Source organism: Aphelocoma coerulescens, chromosome 1 (genome assembly GCF_041296385.1).
Source record: "Aphelocoma coerulescens isolate FSJ_1873_10779 chromosome 1, UR_Acoe_1.0, whole genome shotgun sequence".
In the NCBI taxonomy this organism is placed as follows: Eukaryota; Metazoa; Chordata; class Aves; order Passeriformes; family Corvidae; genus Aphelocoma; species Aphelocoma coerulescens.
Window position 1 is genome coordinate 20247149 of NC_091013.1, and position 24189 is coordinate 20271337.

Consider the following 24189-nt stretch of genomic DNA (forward strand, 5'->3'; position numbering starts at 1 on the left):
GCAAATAAGGCAGTATATGTTACTGTGGTCTGTACGTACCAGGCCATCAGATGATCAAGCTGGTCCCTGGTTCTGGTCCCTCAACTGCTTGTCTTTTACAATTCATGAGCACTGAATATTTATTTGGTGGAAATAATGCTGGTAACTAGACTGTATCTTAGCTACTGACTTTGTTGCTGGCAAATTTGCATTCTGTGCAGAAGTCCTGTGTGAACAGAAAGAGCAGATGTGTTGATTTTTTGGGGGGTTCTTGCATTATAACAAAAAAGCTGCAACAAAGAGGCAGAATGGGTTGGGACTGAATGAGGAGGAAAACAGTGAAGTGAGAAAAGGAGGAGGGGATGGAGGTGGTAGTTACCTGCCCTACCTGGTTCTTCTCATGCAGAAGGAAAACTGGTACTCCTGGAATGGTGCCTGTTTATCTGGAAGGAAGCAGTCTGACATGGAGAGATTTACTAAACAGGAGTTGCCGTAGCCATCAACTGTGCAGAGATTTCTATTGCCAAAACCTGGCTTGACAGAGAGAAAAGGAATTGTTTCATGTACGTTCCCGCAGGCTTGGAAAGAAGAGGTGCAGAGGAGATTATGATTCATTCCTTGTGTTCCTGTGACTAGTGCTTTGTAGTAGTGTTCCTTAAAAGTGAAGACATGGCCAAAACAGAGCTCAGAGTCAATGTTAATTATCTATAATGTGGAAAATCTTCCAGCAGACTATTCATACCTTTGTTCTACCTCTAATCATGGTACCATTTGAATTAGTTAATTGGATAAATAAATATTATTAAAAAGGTGCTTAAATATCAGAGATTACAAATCATGAATTAGTACAATAATCTAAATGATAATTGATCTCAAGCAGTGACTGCATAGAAGATGGCTAAATATTCTGGTCAGGGACAAATGGTTGTTAGATTTTAACTTCACTTACATGAAGCAAAGGCTACAGCAAGGCCTAAAAATGTGATGAACATCCCAATATCCTAAATATGAGAGTATAAACAGAAGCCTACGCTTCCTATAACAATTTAGGTACAGAATCTGCATCTCAATGTGATTCAGGATAGCTAGCTGAGTTATCTTTAAATAGAAGTCTACAAATGTCCCTTTTAGGACAATGCTGCTTCTGGGTTGGCAGAAGGCCCACCAGAGCAGCAGTTAGCAAAGGAGGAGCGGCACTAGGGTAACTTAGCAAGCTGCACTTAAATCAACACCTACAGGACCTGTATTGCAGGGACATTTACTTAATATTAAAACTGGATCCCAGCCCTACAAGATCCAAAGAGTTTCTAACCATGAGACTACTGTGAAAAAGGGAAGGGCTGGTGATGGCACATACTGTGTTTTTTTCCTGAATTTCACTGCTGACCAGGGCCATTTTGGAGCCTTTGGTAGACTTTGTGTCCTCTCCCTCATCCCTGCAGCACAGTAGAGCTTAGGTGTCTCTCTCTCTTCCAGGCTTGAGGACTTCAAGAGTCTGGTTGCCCCCTGTACATCATTCAGAAATTTTGAATTCTAATGGTCACATGATCTGAGAGTTAGGTAAGTAAAATTTGTCTTTAGGCAAATTGCAACTCTGGTAATAATCCAAACACAAATATATTTTATAAATCATAAGGCTTCATAACCTTTCAATCTTCCTTGTTGGGAATCTTTAGAAGCGGAGAACTACAGTTCATCTCACTTTTTAATTATTTGGAATTATTTAATTATTTTAATTATTTGGCATGGCACAATTATGGCAGCCACTCCTTTTACTGCATTTATCAAAGGAGAAACACTCAACTAGCATTTAATGCACTAGTCCTGCAGCACTCCATATCAAATTGTGCATGGCCACAGTCCAGTTCTCACTAGCAACTGTAGAAACAGTGAGCTTACTTCAAAAAGGCAAAAAGTTGTCTTTTAGATACATTCAGAAAAAAAACCAATATCATTGGTTGTAGTCAATACAAACAGATATGATTTTACATTTTAGGTATTACTCTCCCCAGTCATGAGACCAGCCAGTGAACCCTTCACTGGGGATGGTTCTCCTGAGAGTGAGATGCCTCTCTGGACATAACTTTGAGACAATAAAGCAGCTCTTCCTAGCTAATATAGTTGACTGTCTAGTTTCCTAAGCAATCTGCACGTTTTTTTCTGTGCCCTTTACTGAATCTTTGTGGATTAAGAAAGACTGGTTAATTTGAAGGCTATGTAATATCAGCTGGCGACAAACATTGCTCTGAATGCTGTGCAAGCCAGGAACAAATCATCAGGCTTTGCAAATCCCCACAGAGAGCTGTGCACTGATTGTTCAGGCTGCACAATCATTTCTCAAATGAAACACAGCTGAAGTGCCAAATACTAACTCTCCCCAATCTGGCTGTTACATATGGTAATGTCTTCCTAACCAGTTACCTGCTGTGGCTGGGGAAAGCCAGTAGGAACACTCAGATTATTTTAATCCTGACTATACAAGATAATTCTGAAAGATAGCAAGGGTTGAATCATTAACTGTGCTAAAACAGTGCTTATAATGAGTTCAAACTGAGAATATTAATTATGCTCAGAATACAGTAAGGTTAAAGGAGGGATGGAAAGTTAACCAAATGCTGCAGCTACAGGTCAGCAGTTCCTGTCTCATTCTGCCTAAGAGCCCTTAACTGCTTCAGGATACAGTTCTCACAGTCACATCCCAGCTCTAGATTGACTTCACTGGGAAGTCACTAGTTACTGGTGAGATGGTGAACATACTAGACTGATCTCTGAAATGCAGCAGCTATTTTTCTCAAAAGTCCTTCTTTTTGACATTTCATTAAGATAGTGTGAGGATCTGGAGAAGCAAAATAAACAGTCTCAAATACTGTCAAACAAGAAAGTTCCCACAGGAGAAGCCACCAAAAAAGGAGCTTAAGCACAGATGGCAAACAGGAAGGCATTAATACCAGACCTAAGAGGAGGTGAAAGTTTGGAATGAACACACTGGACAAAATTCCACTGTGCAAACTGTGGGAAAAGTGCAGACAGCAACAACAGGAAGGTGCCAGGCCTGGTGAGGCAGATCTAGGTTACTATCTGGACAAAAACTCCCACCAAGGCAAACTGTGAGAAAGGAAGCAGCTTCCACACATGCCACCCCATGCCGGGTTGGGACAGCACTCACGCCTCATGGATACCCAGGACTTGGACTGTATAAAAGTGGAACCTCCAGAAGAACACCTGGGAACCCCCACCACTGAGCAGACAATGGTGAAGAAGGTCCAGCAGGACACTGCAGGATTCCATGTGGTGCTGGCATCTTTGCTTAATCTCTCTCTCACACTCTCTTTCTCTTCCCTGCCTGGCCACGTCCCCCCTCCTTCCCCCCCATTTCTATCTCTCTCTACTTGACATTTACTGTTAAATAAAATCTGTACTATTGACTTTGGCATAAGGTCTCCTTTGCACCTTAATTCATGCAGAGACAACTCAGTAACCAGATCCTAACAGATAGCAAGCCAAAAACCAATCAAAAAACTCAATGCAGCATTCCAGCAACACCGTGTTTGCTGTGTCCTCCAGGAAGGAGCAATGCAAAATCCCACCTGCCACAAGTGGAGGCCTTCCACCAGAGATGCACTTTCTTATTTTGGATACAGTGTCTGTGAGATTGTGCTTAGTAGGCCACCACAGCAGACAGGAGCTGGAAACAAGATCACATTTGGAGCAGAGGAGCAGAACAGTGTGAGGGAATGATACAGCTTGTAGGAAATACATGTGGAGGAAGAGCTGCCCCTAAAGGAGCAAGAAGGCACATGGATGGAAACGGGCTGCTTGGTTTGGATGAATGGAGGATAGGCCAGGATATGTGGAGCACAGCTGCACCAGGGCAGTGCTGAATTCCTCTCAACACGTTCTATTCCATTTCCCAGCTGTGCCATCACAAGTGATGACAGGTAGGTCTAAAGTTCAGACCCCCATGACCAAATGCAAACTACAGGAATTCTTACTACTTATTAAAGTTGCTGCATGCCTGATGACTCCTGGCTTTTTGGTGTGTGTTTTGGGTTTTGTTAAGGGCATAGCAATCCATGGAATGAGTTGAAGGCTGTGGGACTCCCAACACCAGCTTCTGAAATGAGTCACTTAACTTGAACTAGGATATTGCTGACATGTTCATTTTAGTTAGTATGTTGATCAGGATCAAGCCCATATTCTTTGCTACTACCTAGAATTTAGCCTCTGACAGAGCTTTAGGGTATATCTCATCCAATTAAATAGGGATGATTGAACCTGTCATTTTCAGTCTTTGATCTTAGCTCTGAGTTAAAGTACAACTGAAAAATATATACAAAAATTCTATCATAGGGAGTTTGCAACACCTAGTGTTAAAGTTTAATGATTATTGTAGACAGAATAACCTGGTTAGATAAATCATTTTTCTTATCTTTTTAGTTTTCTAAGGTATTTATGATGCTGAAGAAAAAACATTTTTTCTCTGAAAATAAAATAGCCAGCTTTCAAGGCTGATTCTCTGAAGTCCACTGAACTTTACTAACTCCCTTCTTAATATTACCTAACCCATAACTGAATTGGATATCCTAGATCTCTAGAACTCAGGCTTGAGTTATCCGTAAAACTGAGAAAAGGAAACATAAAAATTATACAGACATTAAGTGAAATACTTCTCTAATTAATAAGATGCCCAAGAAATGTTTCCAGTACTGTAAGTCAGTTTTATTTAAAAAATAGAGTCCAAACATTGTTTTTTATAAGGTGCAACATATACACTGTTTTCTACAATTTAAAAAAAAAAAAACAAACCAAGAAAACAAAAAACCAAAAAGACAACAGAACCAAAGCAAAACTATAGTCATAAATATAGTGTCATTCCAACACGGAATCAGTGAGTCTCCTGTAATTCTTAAACATTCTTTTTCTGCTTCTTCAAAGCATAAGAATTAATAGTTAGTATCCTGGGACAGCCAAAGGGTCTGTCTAATGTCATCCATTTCTGTACTTTATTATTAAATTTTCTGGTACAGATTGCTTCAAGTACACATCAGAAGCTGAATGTAACTGAACACAGTTCATGCAAAACAAAGGTACAATACTGAACCTGCATCATTCAAAGATTTTTATTTTCCTGTTTAGTTTAGTTGGGCATTTTTCAAAGCCAACAGCTTGAAGGACTGAACTGAGGTTGCATAAAGTCAGCAGTATATACTAAGATACTTACATAACTCAGATTGATAACGCTACATTACTATCTTGAGCTCTACAAATTCAAATAAATAGTTAAGCCTGAGAGCTATGCCTCTTAGAGTCTATTCAGTACCTTCCGAGACAAATTTTGGAATACAGATGGCAAACAGTGCGTGATAATGGCCTTGTTATGGGAAAATAAATTAAATCATTACATCATAACTGCATTTTTTGAGACAAGCATGTTATTAATTTATATTAAGGGTGTTCCCTTTCAGACACCAGTGGGAAGAGCAATAAAGGCTGTGGCATGGAGGAAGTTTTCTAATTAGCAAAGTCTGTCCTGTTTCAAAGCCCTCCATGTCATTCTAGCACCAGCCCCAGCCTTGATGATAACACCAAGCAGCTGAAGTTAGCCATGAGAGTGCCATTTCTAGACAGCCAGATAGCAGCCCCTGCTCTGAAGGGTTTAACATATTTTGAACAGAAACTGGAACAAGGAGCAGCCCTACATGGTTACATGCCCAAAGGTTTTTCCCTTGACCCCTTAGGTATTTAAAACTTTCCATCTAGAAAGGAATGTGTTTGATAGAAGAGAGCTGTACACCCATTTATCTGCCTTTTACTTGGGTGATAGTCCAGGGTCAAACTGCACCCCAACAACTACATAAATCTCAATTCCTTCTGTTGTTTGCTGCAAACCACCATGTTGATTTTCTGGATCCTGTTTTTAAGCCCCAAGGGCTCCTCCTAAGTGGGCTAATAAGGCAAGGCAACAAGCTATCACAGGGGTGACTTGGTTTCAGTTAATCAGCCCTCTGGGTATTAACGGGACTTAACCACACAAGTTTATGCCCATGCATAACCACAGACTGAGTTTAACCTCATAATCCAAGTCAGTACACACGTAAATTTGTATTCATAGCCAGCTTAACCTCAGTTAGGCAACTCCACATCTTTTTCTCACAAAATGATAATGGTTTTCAGTGTTGATACACTATATTGGTTCCTGTTAGCAAACATGGAAAAGTAGAACATGGTCATACAGTTTTAATCCAAGAATGAGATTGCTCTCAAAATTCAGCCTATTTAGCTTAGTCTAAATCGCTTAAATTCTAGAAGTTATGGGTAGAAACTGACAATTGTATCAAGCCGCACTTGGATTTAGTGGGAATGAACTGATTTTATGATGGCATCTCGGCTCAAATGAGGAAATCTAGTGCTTACAGGCTTTGTTGTAGACTTGGTTGGTTTTTTATGAGTTTGGCTGCTGACAGCTTGACAGAAAAACATAAGAAATAACCACATTATGTTGTATTTCCTATTTTCAGAAGAAAGGGGTTGCTCAGTTCTATAGTTTACATAGTTTTAACAATATTCCTTTAATAATGCATTGTACTGCAGCTGTTCAGTTAACAAAAAGTATACATGGGCTTTGGCCAGAGCTACGTATATTTATGTCAGTCTGGTGCAAACACCATTGTTAAGTGGAGTACTTAACAGATTAAAATTATCCCTTTACTTCCGTTTCTTTTACTTCAGCAATTCAGGCCATACTCCATGTGACTGTAGTGGGACACATGCCAGAAGGAAGCAGGGTCACTGGAGATAAGAGAAGGAATTTGTGACATATAGCTTCAGCATCTAACTCAGGGTGCACCTGAGTGGTTGTCAGTTCAGGGACACAATAATCATGCACATTGCCTACATGATAGATCAACAGAATGGTTTTGGGCTGCAGTAAGCAACAGGCTGTTCTGGCATGAAAGGACACTGCTCATCTCTGTCCATGGGGACCATCTGAACACCACCAGTTATCTGTGTGAATTTGAACAAAAACACCAGAGGTCTTAGATGCCTAAATGAAGGCACCAGGAGGTCTGAAGGGGATTCAGGGCATCTAAGTTAGAATGCAACCTTTTTCAATCCTTAAATTTACATCTATAAAGCAAACCCTGGGCAGTGTGAATTATGTGTTACAGAGAGTACAATTTGGTATTCTGTTACTGATAGCAGTATTGACTAAAGGGTTGACTCTCTGTATGTCACATAGGACCAGAACAAGGGTTTAGGAAAATTTAGCATTTTTACCTGAGTGACTTAGAGGTCTCTACCAGGGTCTGTTAAATCCTGTGTTCTTGGTGCAAACAGATAAAGCTTTCCTGTGATCATTTGTATTCTCAGTCCCTCTGATCTCATCCAGCCACAGTGTTGTGGAGACGGATTCCACAGTCCTATGACTGACAGGTGCATAAAAAGTAGATCTCTTACGATTAAGTGTCCATGACTGTTAAATTGATTTCAGCAATCTCTTGGCAGGTGCAGACAAATGCCAAGAAAGAGCAGTAACAAAAAGTATCTAAGTGGAGAACCATGAATCAATGCAGAATTTCATTCGTTTGTGAAAAATGGTGATGTACACAAGGGAAGACAGGTGACGGATTCAATCTCTTGCCACTAACACTGATGAGAGATGGATACCACTGTCCTTTTAGTGCTTTTGAAAACTATTTTATGGGCTTCTGTTTTTTCCAGTTACCACAGCAAACCACAAAATACTAAATTTTACAGTACTTGTATGCAAAATTGCATAGAGAGATAATAAATTCTTACAAATAAATCCCATTTTAACATTAATAAGGGGAAGCTGGTTGACAGAAATGCTAAGCAGTAAAAAATTCAAAAGACTAAAGCAGGGAGCAAGGGACACTACATTTTAAAGTGAGTTGAGGCATACTCTTACTCTTTTCTCTAAGACTTAACTCCAGTCTTGATTCATTAAACATTTACAAAATAAATGAAGATGACAAAATCTTTCATTTAAAAATATGACAATTTTTGTCCATCATGAAAATGGTATAACTCAGTAGCAAATAGCCATGATTCCAGTAACAAAAGCAACTGACATTACTCATCTACACTCTCTGGCTTGGAACACAAACCTTTATATCTCTTAGCAGTTTGTACATAAACAGTGTCTGCTACTCTTCACACCTGCCTCATGAGTTACTGTGACCTTGATGCCTCCCACTGGTGCTCCTGCCTCTTTGTCTCTCTGAGCACCGCATCGCTTACGCCCACCAGCACTCCAATTGAGCTGTTGGGAATCTCATTAAGGAAACACAGCTTGATGTCTGCAGCTGCTCAGAGCTTCTAAACTGCCTTCCTCATGAAATAAGTGCTGTCCTGCATCTACTCCCTCTTTCAGAGGCATATCAGGCCATTCCTCATATACATTACCTTTTTCTTTTTAAGCAAGATGAAACACCAAACACAGCCTTTGTGTTAATCTAGAAGGGATTCCTTTGGGGTTACTTTCTTCTTCTTTACCAGTCTAGTTAAACATGATAGATTCAGGGTCCTGGTTTGCCATTTGAGCCATATGTCTTAATACATCCTTTTTAGTTATGATACCCAGCAACCTCCTATAGGAGAAAAGGAAACGAAAGGTCAACAATCTTCTCATATATCATCCAGGTTTTTTCCTTGTTCAGCTGCAGGGACATTTTGTGAGTGCTTCCATACAGTACTGTCCATCTCATCTACTCCCCAATTATTATCTTTTTATAAAAGTATTCTCACCTCATGTATTTCTACAACCCCAGCCATGATAATGAAGTGGAATACTTTGGCTTGTTACCTCTTTTTGTTGGGAACATGACTGAGTGAGGAGCTACAACAGCTAACACTTCATACAACAAAATAATAAGTTTCCTTAGGCTCAGGCTGCAGAGGACCAGCAGTCAAACCCAAAGCATCAGTGCTTGGTAATACACAAAGTAAGGATTTCTGAAATTCTCACTCTGACAGCATAATTCCTTCAAATTTAAATGATAATTTCTCATTTATGAGAACCTAAATGAATTACATCTGTCAAGAAAGATGAGGCCTATGGGATGTCTGGCCCCAAGAGTCAAAAATTTCATAACCCTCAGTTTTCAAGGGCTTTTACTTCCAGTCCTTGAAGACCATTAGGCACTCAATTTTGAAACCATGTCTTTGTTAATAGTTTTTCAACCTTTAGTTTTACATAAGATCTAAAACTCAAGATCTAGGCACCTAAAATCAGAATCTAAATCTGAATCCCAATAATGGTTCTTATTTTCTTAATGCTGAGAATACTGCATTGATAGTAACAACTGATGCAATATTTTTGAATAACAAAAAGGCTTTTTAACAGAAGAATAAATTCTAGTCTTCCACATTTGGAAGTGATGGCTCTGGTTTTGGCTATCCTGCTATCACTAGATCCTGGGATGAGCCATGATGCTCCAATAGCTCAAATTTCATTGGAACTATGGGATTTTATTTCTAGTCCACATGGTACAGCTTTTTATTCTCCTAATTTCATGTTTGCCCACCTCCTTCAGCTGTTATTTTAGGGCCTTTGGTTTATACACCTTTCCATTATCCAGCAAAGAAAGTTGAACAGATTAATTTTCCTCCAGTGACACCTTTATCACAGTCTTCACAAACATCTAGTCTAGTTGGATGTCTCAAAACAGGCACATTCTTAGCAAGCAATACTGCTTGCCAGATCTGCCTCTGCTGAAAACTGCATGATAGTGGAAGTCAGAACAGTTTATTTTGTATTTATCTAAATGAGAATACACTAAGGATTTGGGAGAACAGAATGAAATATAACACCCTGCAAGCACCGTTTTGGTTCCAAGTCTGACTTCTTTTGCTGCCCTGGAAAGACATAGGCGAGGTTCCCTTATTCATCCATTCACAAAGTAAGACAAAATTAAAATATTCACTTGACTGTCAACTACTCACCCACTGCGAGTGACCAGACACTGCCGGAGCCCAAGTTTTCGGAAAATATCTACCACAGTCTCCATTGGTGTGTGGTCAGTGACAGTGAAAGGGCTCAGGTTGAGAATACGCCGCAGTTTCAGGGGATGGGGACTGTTGGGTGGCAGTTCTGGGGGGTCTTCGGTGAAGTACACGATGGAGTTGCTCACCACACCATCCTGACGCTGTCTTGCATTCTCTGTGCAACATAAAGATTGGTGTAGATAGTGAATTAAGCTTGATAATAAAAAAATTCTTCCTTTGGAAAGCAAGGTTTGTTTTTGTCTTCAACGTACTGAAGTCACAGAAATTCGGACTATTGAAGAAACTTCAATTTCCTTGAGACATTGCTCCCTCAAAGCAAATGTAAGTGGTATTTTTACAGACACATACTTGTCCTTGGTTGGGATAGTGCTTTTCTGAATAAATATGCAGCTCATTGCATTCACAAACTTCACTAATCCAATTTCTGTCAAATTCAAATGACTGTATGTAATTTCCTCCATAGTGAGAAACACAACAGAAACTTTATTACATGGCTGAAGGAGTGGAGTCAACAGCTGTGTAAGATCCCAGCTGGCTTGGAGCAAAACATTTCAGTGGAGTTGGGAAAATGTGGACATGGTGAATGGATTTATGAACACAAAGCTGGGGAAAGACAAATTCACATTCCAGGGATCCGGGGGCAGTGTGGATGTTGTTCTAGACCATCACACCTCTCTGGCATGCAGGGTAAATTTTGTGGGCTTACAGTTAATGCCTTAAATAGTTTGTATATCTAGATTTTTAAAAGGAAAAAGAAATTAGCTTCCTACTAATAGTAATTCAAAATAGTAAAGGAAGGAAAAAATATAGAGGTAAACAGCACATATGTGACCTCTTTCAAAAGTTCAAAAGCTATCATTGATACTTTGATCAAACTACAAAGTGAACATCACACTACATCTGGAGTTTACATGATCAGTGTAAGTCTTTCACTTAAAGTATGCTCCAAGAAAAATACTTACCATTGGAGTAGTTTATTTTCTTTGTAGTGTTTACCTCATCTCTACTCAACACTACAGGGCATAAACATTATATGAGACACATTTCCAAATGACAGACAACTTTCTTCTCCCCTGAATAAACATATAATGTGTTTGGCTCTGAAGGTTTAACTCTTTTTCTCTCTTTTTTTTTTTTTAATAAATTCTTGGAAATAGTTAAATTATTACCTTCAATTAACATAGGTTGCTTCTGTTCTTGAGAGGTATAGCAACTCATACTCAAAGCATATGTAAATATTCTTGGAACTCTCTGCCATCAATCAGAGTGCAGAAACCTGCTCCTGTGACTTGTAATGTGTAGACAGTGATGGTTTCCAACATGTTCCAGCTGCAATTCCTTTTTACATTTAATGATCATTGCCTTGTAATATTTCTGGAACTGGTGCAGTGCTGGCTCAAACCTAATATCAGTACAGTATATGATTCTCAACCTTCTCACCCCACATATTACAGGCCCTATTGCAATTTACAGGAACGATGTTAGTTTTGTCTCAGCTTGCTTCAATTTATACATCTAATTTCAAGTGTGAATATGCCTGCATAGTTCTTTGATATATATGATCTGTGCTAAGAGGTAACATTAATCAAACTGAAGGTAACTCCCACCCTTTGATAAAAACCTTTGACAGCTAGGTATTTCCTTCCCAAAGCTGCACCCTAAGAAATAGGGCCAAGCATTTTGGTTACCACACTGCTGTTCCCAAGGCAGCAATGACCCTGAACAACAGTGATTAGCCAAAGCCATGATTTCACTCTTCCATGTCAAACACCTCTCTAGAGAAATTTGAATGATGTAGTACTACGGAGTAAATTCAGTGGCATCAGAAAAATGGTTGATTTTGTATGCAGTCTCACTGGATGGGGGAGTGAGAGTAAAGGTGCAACAGAAGACCAGATCATTTCTGCAGTCAGTGGGTAAGAAAAACAGATACAGATTAACAGAAAGAGCAAAGCAAATGGATTACAACGTCTGGTTTTACAGAGTAATCTATGCAGAAGGCTCTTGTCATAGCTAGAGAGTGAATTAATTCTCCCAAATGTGAAACAGCCTCTCATATTCAGGGGTTCACATTTCACAGCCTATATCAACTATGTTGATCTCTCAATTCCACACTGGAAAAAGTGTATCATGCAGGCCACCTGGCTATTGTCCAAGGCTCTGCCTTTTGTATGGTGCCTCTGCAGCTGGCTAAATTTAAGAAAAGCTTTAAAATGTCAAAAACTCCCATCTGTAAGATCATAAAGTAGGTGTCATACAAAATGTAGACACCTCTTCCCAGAGGGTGACTCTGCCACCTCACCTGCCTACCTACTCAACAAGGATCAGTGGAAGGACACAATGCTCCTGAGGATGCTTCTGAGCAATTGGAAATGGCATTGCCATTCACTTGACAGGTAATTGATGCATTTCTAGAGCATGCTCAGTGCTCCACTCACTAAGAAAGAAATTATGTAGGGGTAAATCAGGAGGCAGATAGCTGTGTGGGAGCAGGTATTTGATGCAAGATTCAGCAGCTGTTGACTTCATCCAAGAAGGCAGATGTGTGAGAGAATTGGAGTACTTCCCCCGAGTATTCGCTGGACCACCATACTGCTGATGCACAATTAATTGGGCCTGAGAAAGGAGCTGAAATTCTTGGTTGAAACCATGTCTCTATGAAGTGCAAAGTGCTCTTATGTAGAGGTACCAGAGCTAGTTCAAACTGAGGAAGCCTTCTGCAGGGCACAATGCCATGAGAAAAGAGATACTGGTGAAAGGAGAGATACTGGAGTGGGCCTGACTCTGCTTTTCATAAGACCTCATTCCCTGGCTGAAGTGCTGCACAGATGGGGCTTATGCTGTTCAGAGATGTAACTCCAGCACCTCTGTCAGGCTGAGCAGGTGACCCTGAACAGGTGAATAAGAGATGCTTCACGATGTGTGATGTTTATCTCTTGGTAAGTAATTTTATGGCTTAAGGAAACTTGGTGTATGATCACAATCATGAAGCAAGATGAGGTAGCAGTTCAGAACACATTAGCTACCCTTGTGGTGATGATGAGCAGTAACAACTTCTGAAATTCAGGCAAAGCAACTTCAGAGAAAGAGGATTAGCAATCAAAAGGCTGCTAGCATGGCTTGCCCTGCCCTGTACTGGAACCATATCCTGTGTCTTTCAAAACCAAGTCGAGAGTTTAAGTCAAAAGGACACAAACCATACTGGAAAGATTAACCATTTATCATAGTGTCAGCACAGAATGACAGCACTCACACTCAGCCCAAGGGGAAAAGGGCCACCAAAGGTCACTGATGGCTGAGGATTTTAGGAAAACTTACATAACAAAATAACAATTTGATTTTAAATCTAAGTTCTGTCTCATTTCCTATGAAAGATGCTCTTAATTAGAACTAATCAGGAGACAGTACCTTTTGCTCTGAAAAATGCAGTTGTCAAAGCAACAATTTTTGAACAGGAAAGCATTTTGATCTAAATGTTTACTGAGTTTAATTTTAACTGATTTCTTTGTGATCAGTTCATAGCTGGACACTTCCTCACATCTTCTGGCAAGACCATTCGGCCACACTGCCATTTATGACCTGAATCAAAAGACTCAGTTCCTCAAAGTTCTTTGACTGGCTTCAAGCAGCCTCTGATCTTTCTGGTTTTAAAGTGAGGGCTCTGCATCTTCAGTCCATGCAATTTTCCCACTGACATACCTTCCTGAAAAGGAGGTGCAAAAGACTATTAACTTTGGAAGGCACCAAGTGTTAAAGCCATGACATGGCATGGGCAGTGTAAAAGACAGACCCAGGGTAGGCTAAATATATCTAAAACATGTGCTTTAAAGACCACTGTTTTTTCAATTTTTTGTTTTAGCTTTGTGGGAAGTGAGCTGGAACTTGACCTTCAAAAAAACCCCAGATTTTCCATTTATTAATTTTCTTGTCTGAAAAATACATGAATTTCCATCCAAGACAACAGCTTTTTAAAGGTGCCTGAATAACAGGGATGAAACAAGACCATGCAGAGAAGAATAATTTCAAGTCAAGGAGATTTGGATATACCAGACATTCCACTCCCCTGCAAAGTACAAGGCAACCATGTCCAGATGGCATCTTGCCTGCCTGCCCAGCTGGCCCTCAACACCACAGGAGTGCCAGAACTGGGAGCAGACAATGGGCCAGCCTTGCAGACCTCTGCAGTTCTGGATGCCCTGAGTCCAGAAAAGGTGGGAACACTTGCTTTCATCCAATATACCTGTTCTTCAATCCCCACTTAGTCATCGGATCAACCAGGAAAGGACATGACAGTCAAAATCTTTAATTATCTGGATTCGGACTCTCAGGCAACCAGCCAGCTCTCCGCTGGATGCCAGACAAAATTCAGCCATTTTTACCAAAAAACACTGTCCCCTGAAAAGCTTTCCACCTGTAGCACTAAAAGGCTGCATGTGAGGAAAAACTGAGACAGAGCAACAGAAAGAAGCACAGGGCATTTCATCACTGGGTGACAAAAGTTCATGACTGCCCCAGCCACCTCTGGCAGCCCATGGAGACTGAAAGAAGCTGAGCACTGCACTGGCTTTTGATCTGGTTCTGACAAAAACTCTGGCCCTATGAGCTGAGTTTCTCTCTGTAGTCTCTAGAAGAATTTTATTTTCCTGTTTTGAGTAAAATAAAACCCACAAGGGTCAAGCCCACAAAATGCTACCAGGTGGTATGATGGAATAGAAAAGCTTCCAGGTCCTAGCAACCAGTAAAAGTCATATTTGAAGAAAAAGTTAGATTTGGTTCTTGTTTATCCATTCTTCAAGGTGAATAACACTGCTAATCTGCTATCTTATAAAAACTCCTTTCAAAATCAAACTTTTGCACACTGATACTCTACTTACTTATTGCAAGGATCAGCTCTCGTCTCTGTGCAAACCCAATGAGTCTCTCCGAGTCTTTTGAAACCACCACTGGAAAGCCATTGTAATCAGTCTCTTTGATAAGGGTCTCAACATCCTCCACCGTCATGCTGTCCTGTGTCAGAACAGAGAGAGGAGCTTCGCCCCGCCTGGGTCTCATCACGTCAGTTGCCAGGGTTCGGTGGGTGAACTCATCCTTCACATCCAGGAAGGGGTAGCCATTCAGATGAATGTGAGCTTCATAGATCCCTTCTTTTCCAAAGGCATCTGCCACCCACTTGCTTGTGACAGCTGCAGCCATAAGAGGTACAATGTACTCCAGGCCTCCAGTTAGCTCAAACATAATCACCACCAGAGAGACTGTCATTCGAGTAACACCACCTGCCAACAAGGAAAAGACTCAAGTTTCTCTCGGTGCTGGTATACATACTAAGGAACTCATTTATAATTCTGAGCCTTACGCTCAAAAAAGCATGTAATTATTTATGCTGAGTACTTTGTCCTTATACTTTTAGCCTTATTTCACTGAAGAAAGGTATTTTTCATCTACTGCAATTTTCATCAAAAAGGTTGAGTGAACTTGCTCATGCCAAAGTTGCTAATATTGAAAAGCAAACAATGAACGCTAAAAGACAGAGCTTTAAAACCAGAAAGGACACCAAAAAAAATCAGCTTTAATGGATACTTGAGAAAGTAAAATTGAACCCTGCTATTTAGCCCTCTAAAATGACTCCAAGAATCAGTTAAGTACCACGGCTGAGGCAGGTAGGAGCGTGGAGAAGTGGCCTTCACGCCGGCCTATTTATTGCAGTCATACTGAAGAGAAAGCTGAGCATTATCTTTGGGCACAACATGGTTACAACATCCTACCTTAAAACAGCTTAGGGCCACTGCAAGAGCTGTATTATAGCTTAAACCCTTGCTTTTGATATCACTATAGTAATATAGTTTGAACTGTGTACAGCTTGGTTTGAGGCCATCCCGGCACGCAGCCATAGGCAGGGTTGTAGCTGTATTTTTCAATCTATTCTTTCCATATTAATTTAATAAGCAAGCTCCTTGCTCCTTTAGTTTACATTAAAGGATAAAAATAATCACATAACTGAGGACAAGTGTGTATATATCTCTGAATTATTAGGTAACATTTTTTTGCCTCTGTTCAAAAGGTAAATGTAATAAATCTGCTATTTTTAGGTCTCAAAATACAGCACTGTTTTAGATGAGAAAAATCAGAAACAGGTCATTAAAAGATGCTTTTCATCTAGCAGCATATAGAAATATTAGATTGTTGATTACTTAACACTATGATCCAGATATGAATTTCATCTGAGGAATGCCTTAAACTTCTGACTGTGAAAAGCTGAGAGCACATACCAGAGTAGGGATCATTTAATACTTACTCCATATCTCTTACTTTAGGCAAGATAGGTTTTGGTAATAAACAGCCTAAGTACAAGCTGTGACCATTCTACTGTATGTCTCACCCTACTATTAAAAACTACCGCACCTTAATTTGGACCTTTTAAAAGAGGAAGAAATTGCAGCTCACATTGAGTCCTGTGTGCAGTTTGGGGCACCACAATATAAAAAAAGACATAAAGCTATTAGAAATCGCCCAAATGAGAGACACAAGGATGATGAAGTGTCTGAAGGGGAAGCCTTTTGAGAAGTGGCTGAGGTCACTTGTTCTGTTCAGCCTGGAGGGGACTAAGGGGAGACCCCATTGTGGTCTACAACATTCTCACAAGGGGAAGCAGAGGGGCAGGCACTGATCTCTTCACTCTGGTGACCAGCAACAGGACCCAAGGAAATGGCATAAAGCTGAGTCAGGGAGGTTTAGGTTGGATATCAGGAAAAAGTTCTTCACCCAGAGGGTGGTTGGGCACTGGAACAGGCTCCCCAGGGAAGTGGTCACAGCACCAAGCCTGACAGAGTTCAAGAGGCATTTGGACAATGCTCTCAGGCCCATGGTGTGATTTTTGGGGCGTTCTGTTCATGGTCAGGATTTGGACTTGATGGTCCTGATGGGTCCCTTCCAACTCAGCATATTCTATGCTTCTATAATTCTATGCCGACTAGCAGATCAACTGCAACATCAGAGCCAAATTTTGGTGTATTACTTCTTTTATGAACATTAAGGTAAGAGGAAGTGCTTTACTTGTTTGGACAGTAAGATTCATCCTAGTTTTTTTAATGTGTCTACACTGCTATGGGTGTTCAAATCCAAAGGGATGATCCAGATTGCCTTTACAATCTCTAGATAAAAACAGGCCCTTCTAAGGCCAAATTCATCTGTTCATTTGCCTGGTTTAAGATGTGTATTGCCAGATAATACAGATCTTTCCCATGCCTCATTTTTCTGTTTTGACTGTGAGGGGTATCAAGACAGTTAAGCTCAGGTGTTGATATCTACATTACAGACATTAAATTTTCAAGCAAATCCCACCCTTCCTTCCTCTATATTGATCACCCAAGTGATCCTGCTTTTCCAATATGAGCATCCAAATCTGAACTTCCAGCTCTTCCTGGAGTACATCTTTCATTTCAAACCTACCCAATGACATTAATCATGTGTTATGCCTCTCCACTATTTTTTCATCCAGTGATGATGATATCAATAACAGCAACAAAAGGAGATAGAATATGCAAGTACACAAGAGGAAAGATATGATCAGGTAAAAACATGTTCAGATGGTATGCTTGTAACATTCTTGTTGCATCTATGGCTAGAAATTTGATATGTGAGGTATTCTTCAATGGTCTTGCTTTAATAGTTAACAGATCATTGCTGTTATATTCAATAAATCCTATTGATTGAGTGTAATCCAGTATTGACCTATGATCAAAATGAAAACCAAAATACAGCTCAGTTGATCATAGCGTGACACACAGACAAAATAAGACCCAGAATTTTTACCTCTGTGTAGCTTAAAATTTAGCCAGAACTGGGATGTTTTTTCCCTGCACTGAGAGAGAGCAGAGTCTCAATAAGTAAGTAGCTTTAGTCCAGTTACAGTGAATTTCATTACATCAAATGAAAAAAATGCAAGTAAAAATACTCCTGCTTGGAAACCTGCAGCCTAACTTCAATTGTTTTCTTTCCTTTTCTGTGCTTTTTGGCAGATTTCAAGCAGTAGGCATCAATGACTGCAAATTTTCTGTTGCTGACTACCTGGCAGATCACTGGAGCAACCAGTAGAAGGAGCTGCCCATTCTTTAGCCCATCACATTTTGATTTCAACCTCTGTTGCACCCAGAAATGCCAAAACAGCAGCTAACACAAACACAGGGCCCTCCTAAGCATGTCCACAAACATCAGTGCTGGTCACACACAAACCAGTGACCAGCAGAGACCGTACCCAAGCAAGCTGCTGCTCCCACCATAGCATAAAGTCCTGGTGTGACACAGTCTGCCCCAGGTCTGCACCAGTTCCTGAAGATGATCCAGTCATGATGGTGATATGCCAGCTGCTCCACTCCAATCCCAACCATCCTGCCAGCCATGGCTCCAACAGCCATGCTAGGAATAAAAAGGCCTGAAGGGATCTGGAATGAAATGTAGACACATGAAGACCTTGACAAAAATGACCAGTATCAAACAATTAATTTATTAACAGTATGAGAACCAAGTTTCTATAGCCTTATGACAGCCTACAGTGCTGATCCCCATGCTCTGACACAGTTTTCTGCAGTGACTGAGTTTATGTGGCTACGTGTGTATTGATAGCTTTATAAAATGTTAGTGCAGTTTTTAAAGAAATTTTGAATCTCACCTGCTGCATCCCACTGAATTAGGGAGCTAAATGCTGTTTCTGAATAATAGTTTGCTTTTGAAGTCAAGATGTTCCTGGCTTTGCCTTTATTGCTTTCTCAGCAGGAAGTCAGGAGCTGCTGATGGTTCTGTCATAGGCTTAACTAAAAATAATATCTTGATTTCACCCTCTATCAGATGGAGCACTTTATGGTTTTATTACTACTTTTTTTCAGGCTAAATCAGACCAGATTTTAAATTAAATGTCAAATGAAGAATAAAAATTCAGAGAAAGGATGCTGACTGCTCAGAGGCAGCTAATTCTCCATCTCAGTTTACAATATATTTTCCAAGAAGCTCTACGAATCATTACTTTGACGTCTTCTATACAGACAAGTCACAAATCATTAGAAAACAGTATTGAAATGAGAAGGGAGGGGAAAAAAGAGAATGAAAATTTACTTTTAGATGTCAAGTGAACCAGCAAGCTGGAGATATACTCCTGCTGGAGAAGACAATTCAGATCTATGACAAGGGCTTGCATGGAGCTTTGGTTGTTTTCAGAGAGGAAAGCCTGTCATATCTTTTTCAGTCTGAAAGTGTAGCTTGAGCTTCCTAGAGAACTCAACTAATCACCTCATCAGCATGGCCCAGAGACACTAGGGCTGATAACAGCAGATGCTACAGCCCCCACCATATAGTGTTAACATTGCTGATGAAGTTCAATTGAGTCTTCTAGATTTAGAGGGTAAAGCTATTTTGTCTGTTCTTTTACAGACTGGTTGAAACTGGTAATTACTCCTAACAGATTTTAAATATATAGGATAAATAAAGAATCACATTTCAAATAAAGAACCAAAGCTTTTAATGAACAAGTATAAGAATGGACTGTCAGCCATAAATCAGTTTCTAGAGCGAAAGGCTAAAAATGGATCCTCAGTTGAAGTGTAGCATTTAAGAGAAAGATGAGATACTTTAGTTCGGAGCATGGTATAAAATATAGTGTATAACTACAAAAAACTTCTCATTGTCTGCAGACATCAGATCCAGAAATAAATGCTCAGATAATGGGAGCTGTAGACAGACAGAACCTGTTTTTTATGTGCTCTATTAATCAGATATATAGAGCTCACCACAAACAGCTTGGTATATACTGAAAGCTTGGATAAATTGTTCTTGGACCTTTCATCACTCATTTAAGGGGAGAAGGAGTTGTTGAAGGAAAAAGCTGCAAATCCAGAATATTCAAATGACACATCAGTTAGTCTTCTCATTCATTCCTCTTTTTTTTCCAAGCTACAGTGCTTGAAAAGATTCAAAAATAGACCTTTTCAGCCACTTCTATATTTTTGTGACGCTCTAAATGTTTAAAATAGTAAATTTAAAATTATTACTTCCTTGAGCATAGCTACCTTGAGGAACATTAAGACATTAATCCAACAAGACAAACAACAATGTAAATAGCCCATGTCCACGAGAGAGCTGAAAAACAGCTGCAGTGGGAATCATCTTGAAATTGCTTATTGGCAAGAGCAGGTTTAAATTGCCATACAGATTTCTTTTTCACTTAACAAAACCACAGATGAAAAGCAGGGCTCATCCCTGTGCTGCCACAGGGGCCCACAAGGCAAGGTGCATACAGGTGAGCCAGCAGCATCTCAGTGACAGCCCTGTGGCTGGGGCAGGTCAGAGGCAGGCAAGCCCTGCCAGAGAGAGCAGCTGCCCATGGCAACCCATCTGTGCCTCGCGCTCGCGGCAGCTCCTGCGCCCGTGCCCGATTTACCTTCATGCCGAAAGTGAAGATCGTGATGACAATTTTGAACACCAAAGCCAAGGCCAGCTGCCACATGGCAGAGTAGACTCCGGGGCCAGCAGGTCTGTCGGGAATGTCATCCACCGGCCGGGTCATGTTCGGGTCATTGATGTAGTCGCAGAGCTGCGAGGACTCCAGGGCACCGCAGTCATTGAAGAGCTCGGAGATCAGCTCGCTGGTGCTCCTGCGGGTGTAGGGGTTGGGGTAGGCGATGATGGCAGTGATAGCTGTTATCACGATGACCTCCAGCACTGGGTATTTCCCAAGTCTGGTGGTTTTTCGCCTCCTGCACCAGGCAATGTTGCATCGGATAAAGAGGGTCCCCCAGAGGCCCCCAAAGACCCCGAGCAGGATGAAGGGGAAGAGCTCGGCCATGTACCAAGGGGTGTGGTACTCCACGTAGAACAGGACCAGTCGGCTGTTTCCAAAAGGATTGATGGACCTCAGTGTGAAGGCAGCCACGAGAGCAGCAAAAAATGACCTCCACAGGGTTTTCAGAGGAAAGTAGTAGCTGACCTAAAACCAAGCAAAGACTATAAACATTTCACTGGGTGTGACAGAGGGTGCTTCCTTTAGCTACCATCACCATCTGTCTCATTTGACTTTACTGCGAGCACTAGCCCTTACCACAGCCAGAACATGTTCACAAAGGTATCAGAAGAGGCATTTTCAGATTTCAGAAAAGGAGTAGCAACTAGTTTAAAATCAATAAATTTAAATCCAGAGTTGCTGTCTAGAGAGTACAAGAAATGCCTGACAGCTTGGTCCATGCATTAGCAAGCTGAAGGCCAGAGAAACCTCAGCACAGGGATGTATCTCCATATTACTCATCTAATTTGTTTCCAGAAAGCCAGTGCCCTTCTACTATTCAGATTAAGCTAAAATATCTGGTTATTTCTTATTACTAGAAATCACAGATTATTTTTTAGAAGAAAAATAGGCATATAAATATTTGAAAAATAGTGAGTCATCTTGGAGAAAAGTATCAAATTAAAATATATTTATTGAAGCAAGTAAACTGCCAGGTCTTACCTCTTCCAGACTAAAAAGCACACCTCCGATTGGAGCCCCAAATGCAACAGAAACTCCTGCAGCAGCTGCAGCTGAAAGGACCTACAAAGAAAATGTTTACGCACAAGGCATGAGTAGTTTGAAACCCCAAGTATCCAGACAAGGAAATTAGAAATTTATAAGCCAACCTCACCTCTCTTCTCTTTCCTTCATTCTTGCTGTACTTTGAGAAAAGGCTGCTGAAGAAGTTTCCGCAGCAACAGGCCACATGGACTAACGGGCCCTCTTTCCCAAGGCTGAGGCCTGAAGACACCACCAGAACCAAGGTGACTGTTTTGATTAAAAGTGTCCATTTTCCCAGGTAGCCCCTAATAATGAATCCACTCAAGATGGTTTTTATCTGGAAAGCAGGAAGAACATGTTGAACAGATGAAGAAACCTTTTCTACTCTGAACTTTCAAATGGAGTTAAAACTCCAGCAGAGTTTAAAAAGTTGCAGACTGCTTGAAAAGAGACAGTGATGGAGAGAAAGAAACTGTAGGTAGGGCAGCTTTCCCACAGCAATATCTGAGCACGGGTTAAGCAGACCACACTTTTACTGCTGTTACGGGTGGTCCCCATAAGGCAGTAAGGACTCTCACAGAGATCAATAGAAATATGAAACTCTTACATATCTCCCTGGCTTACAAGATCAGACTTAAACCGGATTTGAGTTTAAAAAAGCAGGAAAAAAGCAAATAAACAACGACAGATTTTTTTTCCAGATAAAACACACAAAAAAAGTTCTAGATATTTGGAATCACTGTGCCATAAAAGCATACACGTATTATGAAATGAGAAAGTCCAAAAGATCATATTTCTACACATTTTGTCTTAATTTTGCTAGTGAGTGGCTAGGAAAGAGCACAATGCATGTGCATGACACACAGGCTGCAGGGTGGGATTTGGGTTTGGACTCTAGGCTGGAAATGGGCTGGAGCTGAGCATCACCTCACACAAGGGATTTAGCACTTGGAAACTGGCTATATAGTTAACTATGAAGACTTTTTAAAACCACAAATATATAAAACACATAACAAAGACACACATGACTACTTTGAAACATGGAAATTATTCAAATATTTTAAATTATTTGTGGTGAGTTTTTTTGAAACATTTGAATGATTCTTAGAGATCAAGAACAAAAGTATGCCAAGATTTCTAAGCTCTGGGCTGTTGATTCTGTCTGCCAGATTCTTAAACAATGATTCCAGCGGTTCCATAGCACTTTTAACAAAAGACTGCCCTGATTTCAAAGACTTTCAATGACTCTGCTGGTTGAATTGAAAGGTTCTTCATTTAACAGCTTAAATATAGACAGAGGCTCAATGTGTAAAATATTGAAAATCAAGTAAATATTTTGGCTGCTATAATGCTGTCATGCTGGCATAATGTACATTATGTTGTGTTCAGGAACACAGCAAAAGATGTGCACCAGACAATTTTCAGGCATCCCAAATGATGGGCATCTTCAGTAGCTTAGGAAACCATAGCTTTGTAGCCCTCCCCCTTCTTTTTATTTTGCTTTTGTTTAGAGTCTAGCCTAGAAAATAACTGGTTTTGTAACTGGCCCAAGTAATTTCATCCTAGGAAAACTGGTTTTGTAACTGGCCCAAGTAATTTCATCCTAGGAAAAATCTCTATAATCTTTTAGTGAGTATGTGTCTCTTGGAGATGTTGATTTTTAATTCACACTCTGGCAATGAACAAGTACGTGCATTAACCTGTCACAGTGACATATGAACACTTTTTACTATGAAAAACTGAGATGATCACCATAAAAGCAAAGACAAAAGAATGAAGGCAGATGGAATGGAAAGACAATTTTCTTGTCGCTATGCTATCTCATGGTACGTTTCTGGAATGGGAAAAGGCAATAATTTTTTTTTGGTTGTTTGGATTTTTTTGGATATTCATGCACAAAGAGAAACTCACCTCTGGGATTCCAGAGCCACAGGCATAAGGAGCAAACACTCTGACCAGGGAGACTGCCAGGAAAGCAAAACATAGAGCCCACATAATGTACAGAAAATAATTTAGAATGTAAGCACTTGCACCCTAGAAAAATAACAGTAACAAACATTGTTAGACAAATGCAGATTGGCAAATCTCACACTTCTACTAGGGATCATGATGGTGTGGAGCCTGATTTTTCATTTACATAGTAAGAGCTGCTTTTCCTCAGGAAGGACAAATAACTTATATACTCCAACAATTTTATTACTCATGGAAAGAAGCAGCATACTAATAAATACCTAACCTAGTACCTACAGTCTGTTTGCAAGGGAGCCAAATACCTTAAACTGAGCATCTTTCAAGCACTAAAAAATTTAACTAACCCACATCAGGTTCCAAAACATCAAACAAATATGTCATAAGGGCAAAAGCAATTGGTAATGAAAAGGCACCTAATGAAGGAATCTGCTGTGTTCATCCCATGGTGGGGGACAAGGAATACGTATTTTTCCCTGATACGTATTTTTTCTGAGGGCTGGTATTCAAAGGTCAGTTCTCCATGCAGATGCTGATCTTTTCAAACAACATCCCTGTGTATATCAGTAGCCAGTTCAGTTCAGTTCACAAACAAGAAGGGTAAAACCTTAAATAAATCCTTTATTTCTATATGGTGCTGTCCACGATAGGGTTGAAAATAATTTTAAAACACCATAGCTTGG

The 24189-nt window shown here is 40.3% G+C and overlaps 1 protein-coding gene across 4 annotated transcripts in view; it reads right to left on the reverse strand.

Annotated features, from left to right (window-relative positions):
• Positions 1–4720: 4720 nt before the first annotated feature.
• CLCN4 (chloride voltage-gated channel 4) overlaps positions 4721–24189 on the reverse strand; it is a 44118-nt gene continuing 24649 nt past the window's right edge. For all 4 annotated transcript variants that reach the window (XM_069003757.1, XM_069003767.1, XM_069003762.1 and 1 more), the window contains 8 exons: positions 23450–23572; positions 21669–21875; positions 21497–21577; positions 20435–20980; positions 18260–18446; positions 14883–15281; positions 9946–10162; positions 4721–8591 (listed from right to left, as the gene is read on the reverse strand). In XM_069003757.1, the coding sequence (XP_068859858.1) occupies positions 8501–8591; positions 9946–10162; positions 14883–15281; positions 18260–18446; positions 20435–20980; positions 21497–21577; positions 21669–21875; positions 23450–23572 (1851 nt within the window). In that variant the 3' untranslated portion in view covers positions 4721–8500. The remainder of the gene's footprint in view (positions 8592–9945; positions 10163–14882; positions 15282–18259; positions 18447–20434; positions 20981–21496; positions 21578–21668; positions 21876–23449; positions 23573–24189) is intronic.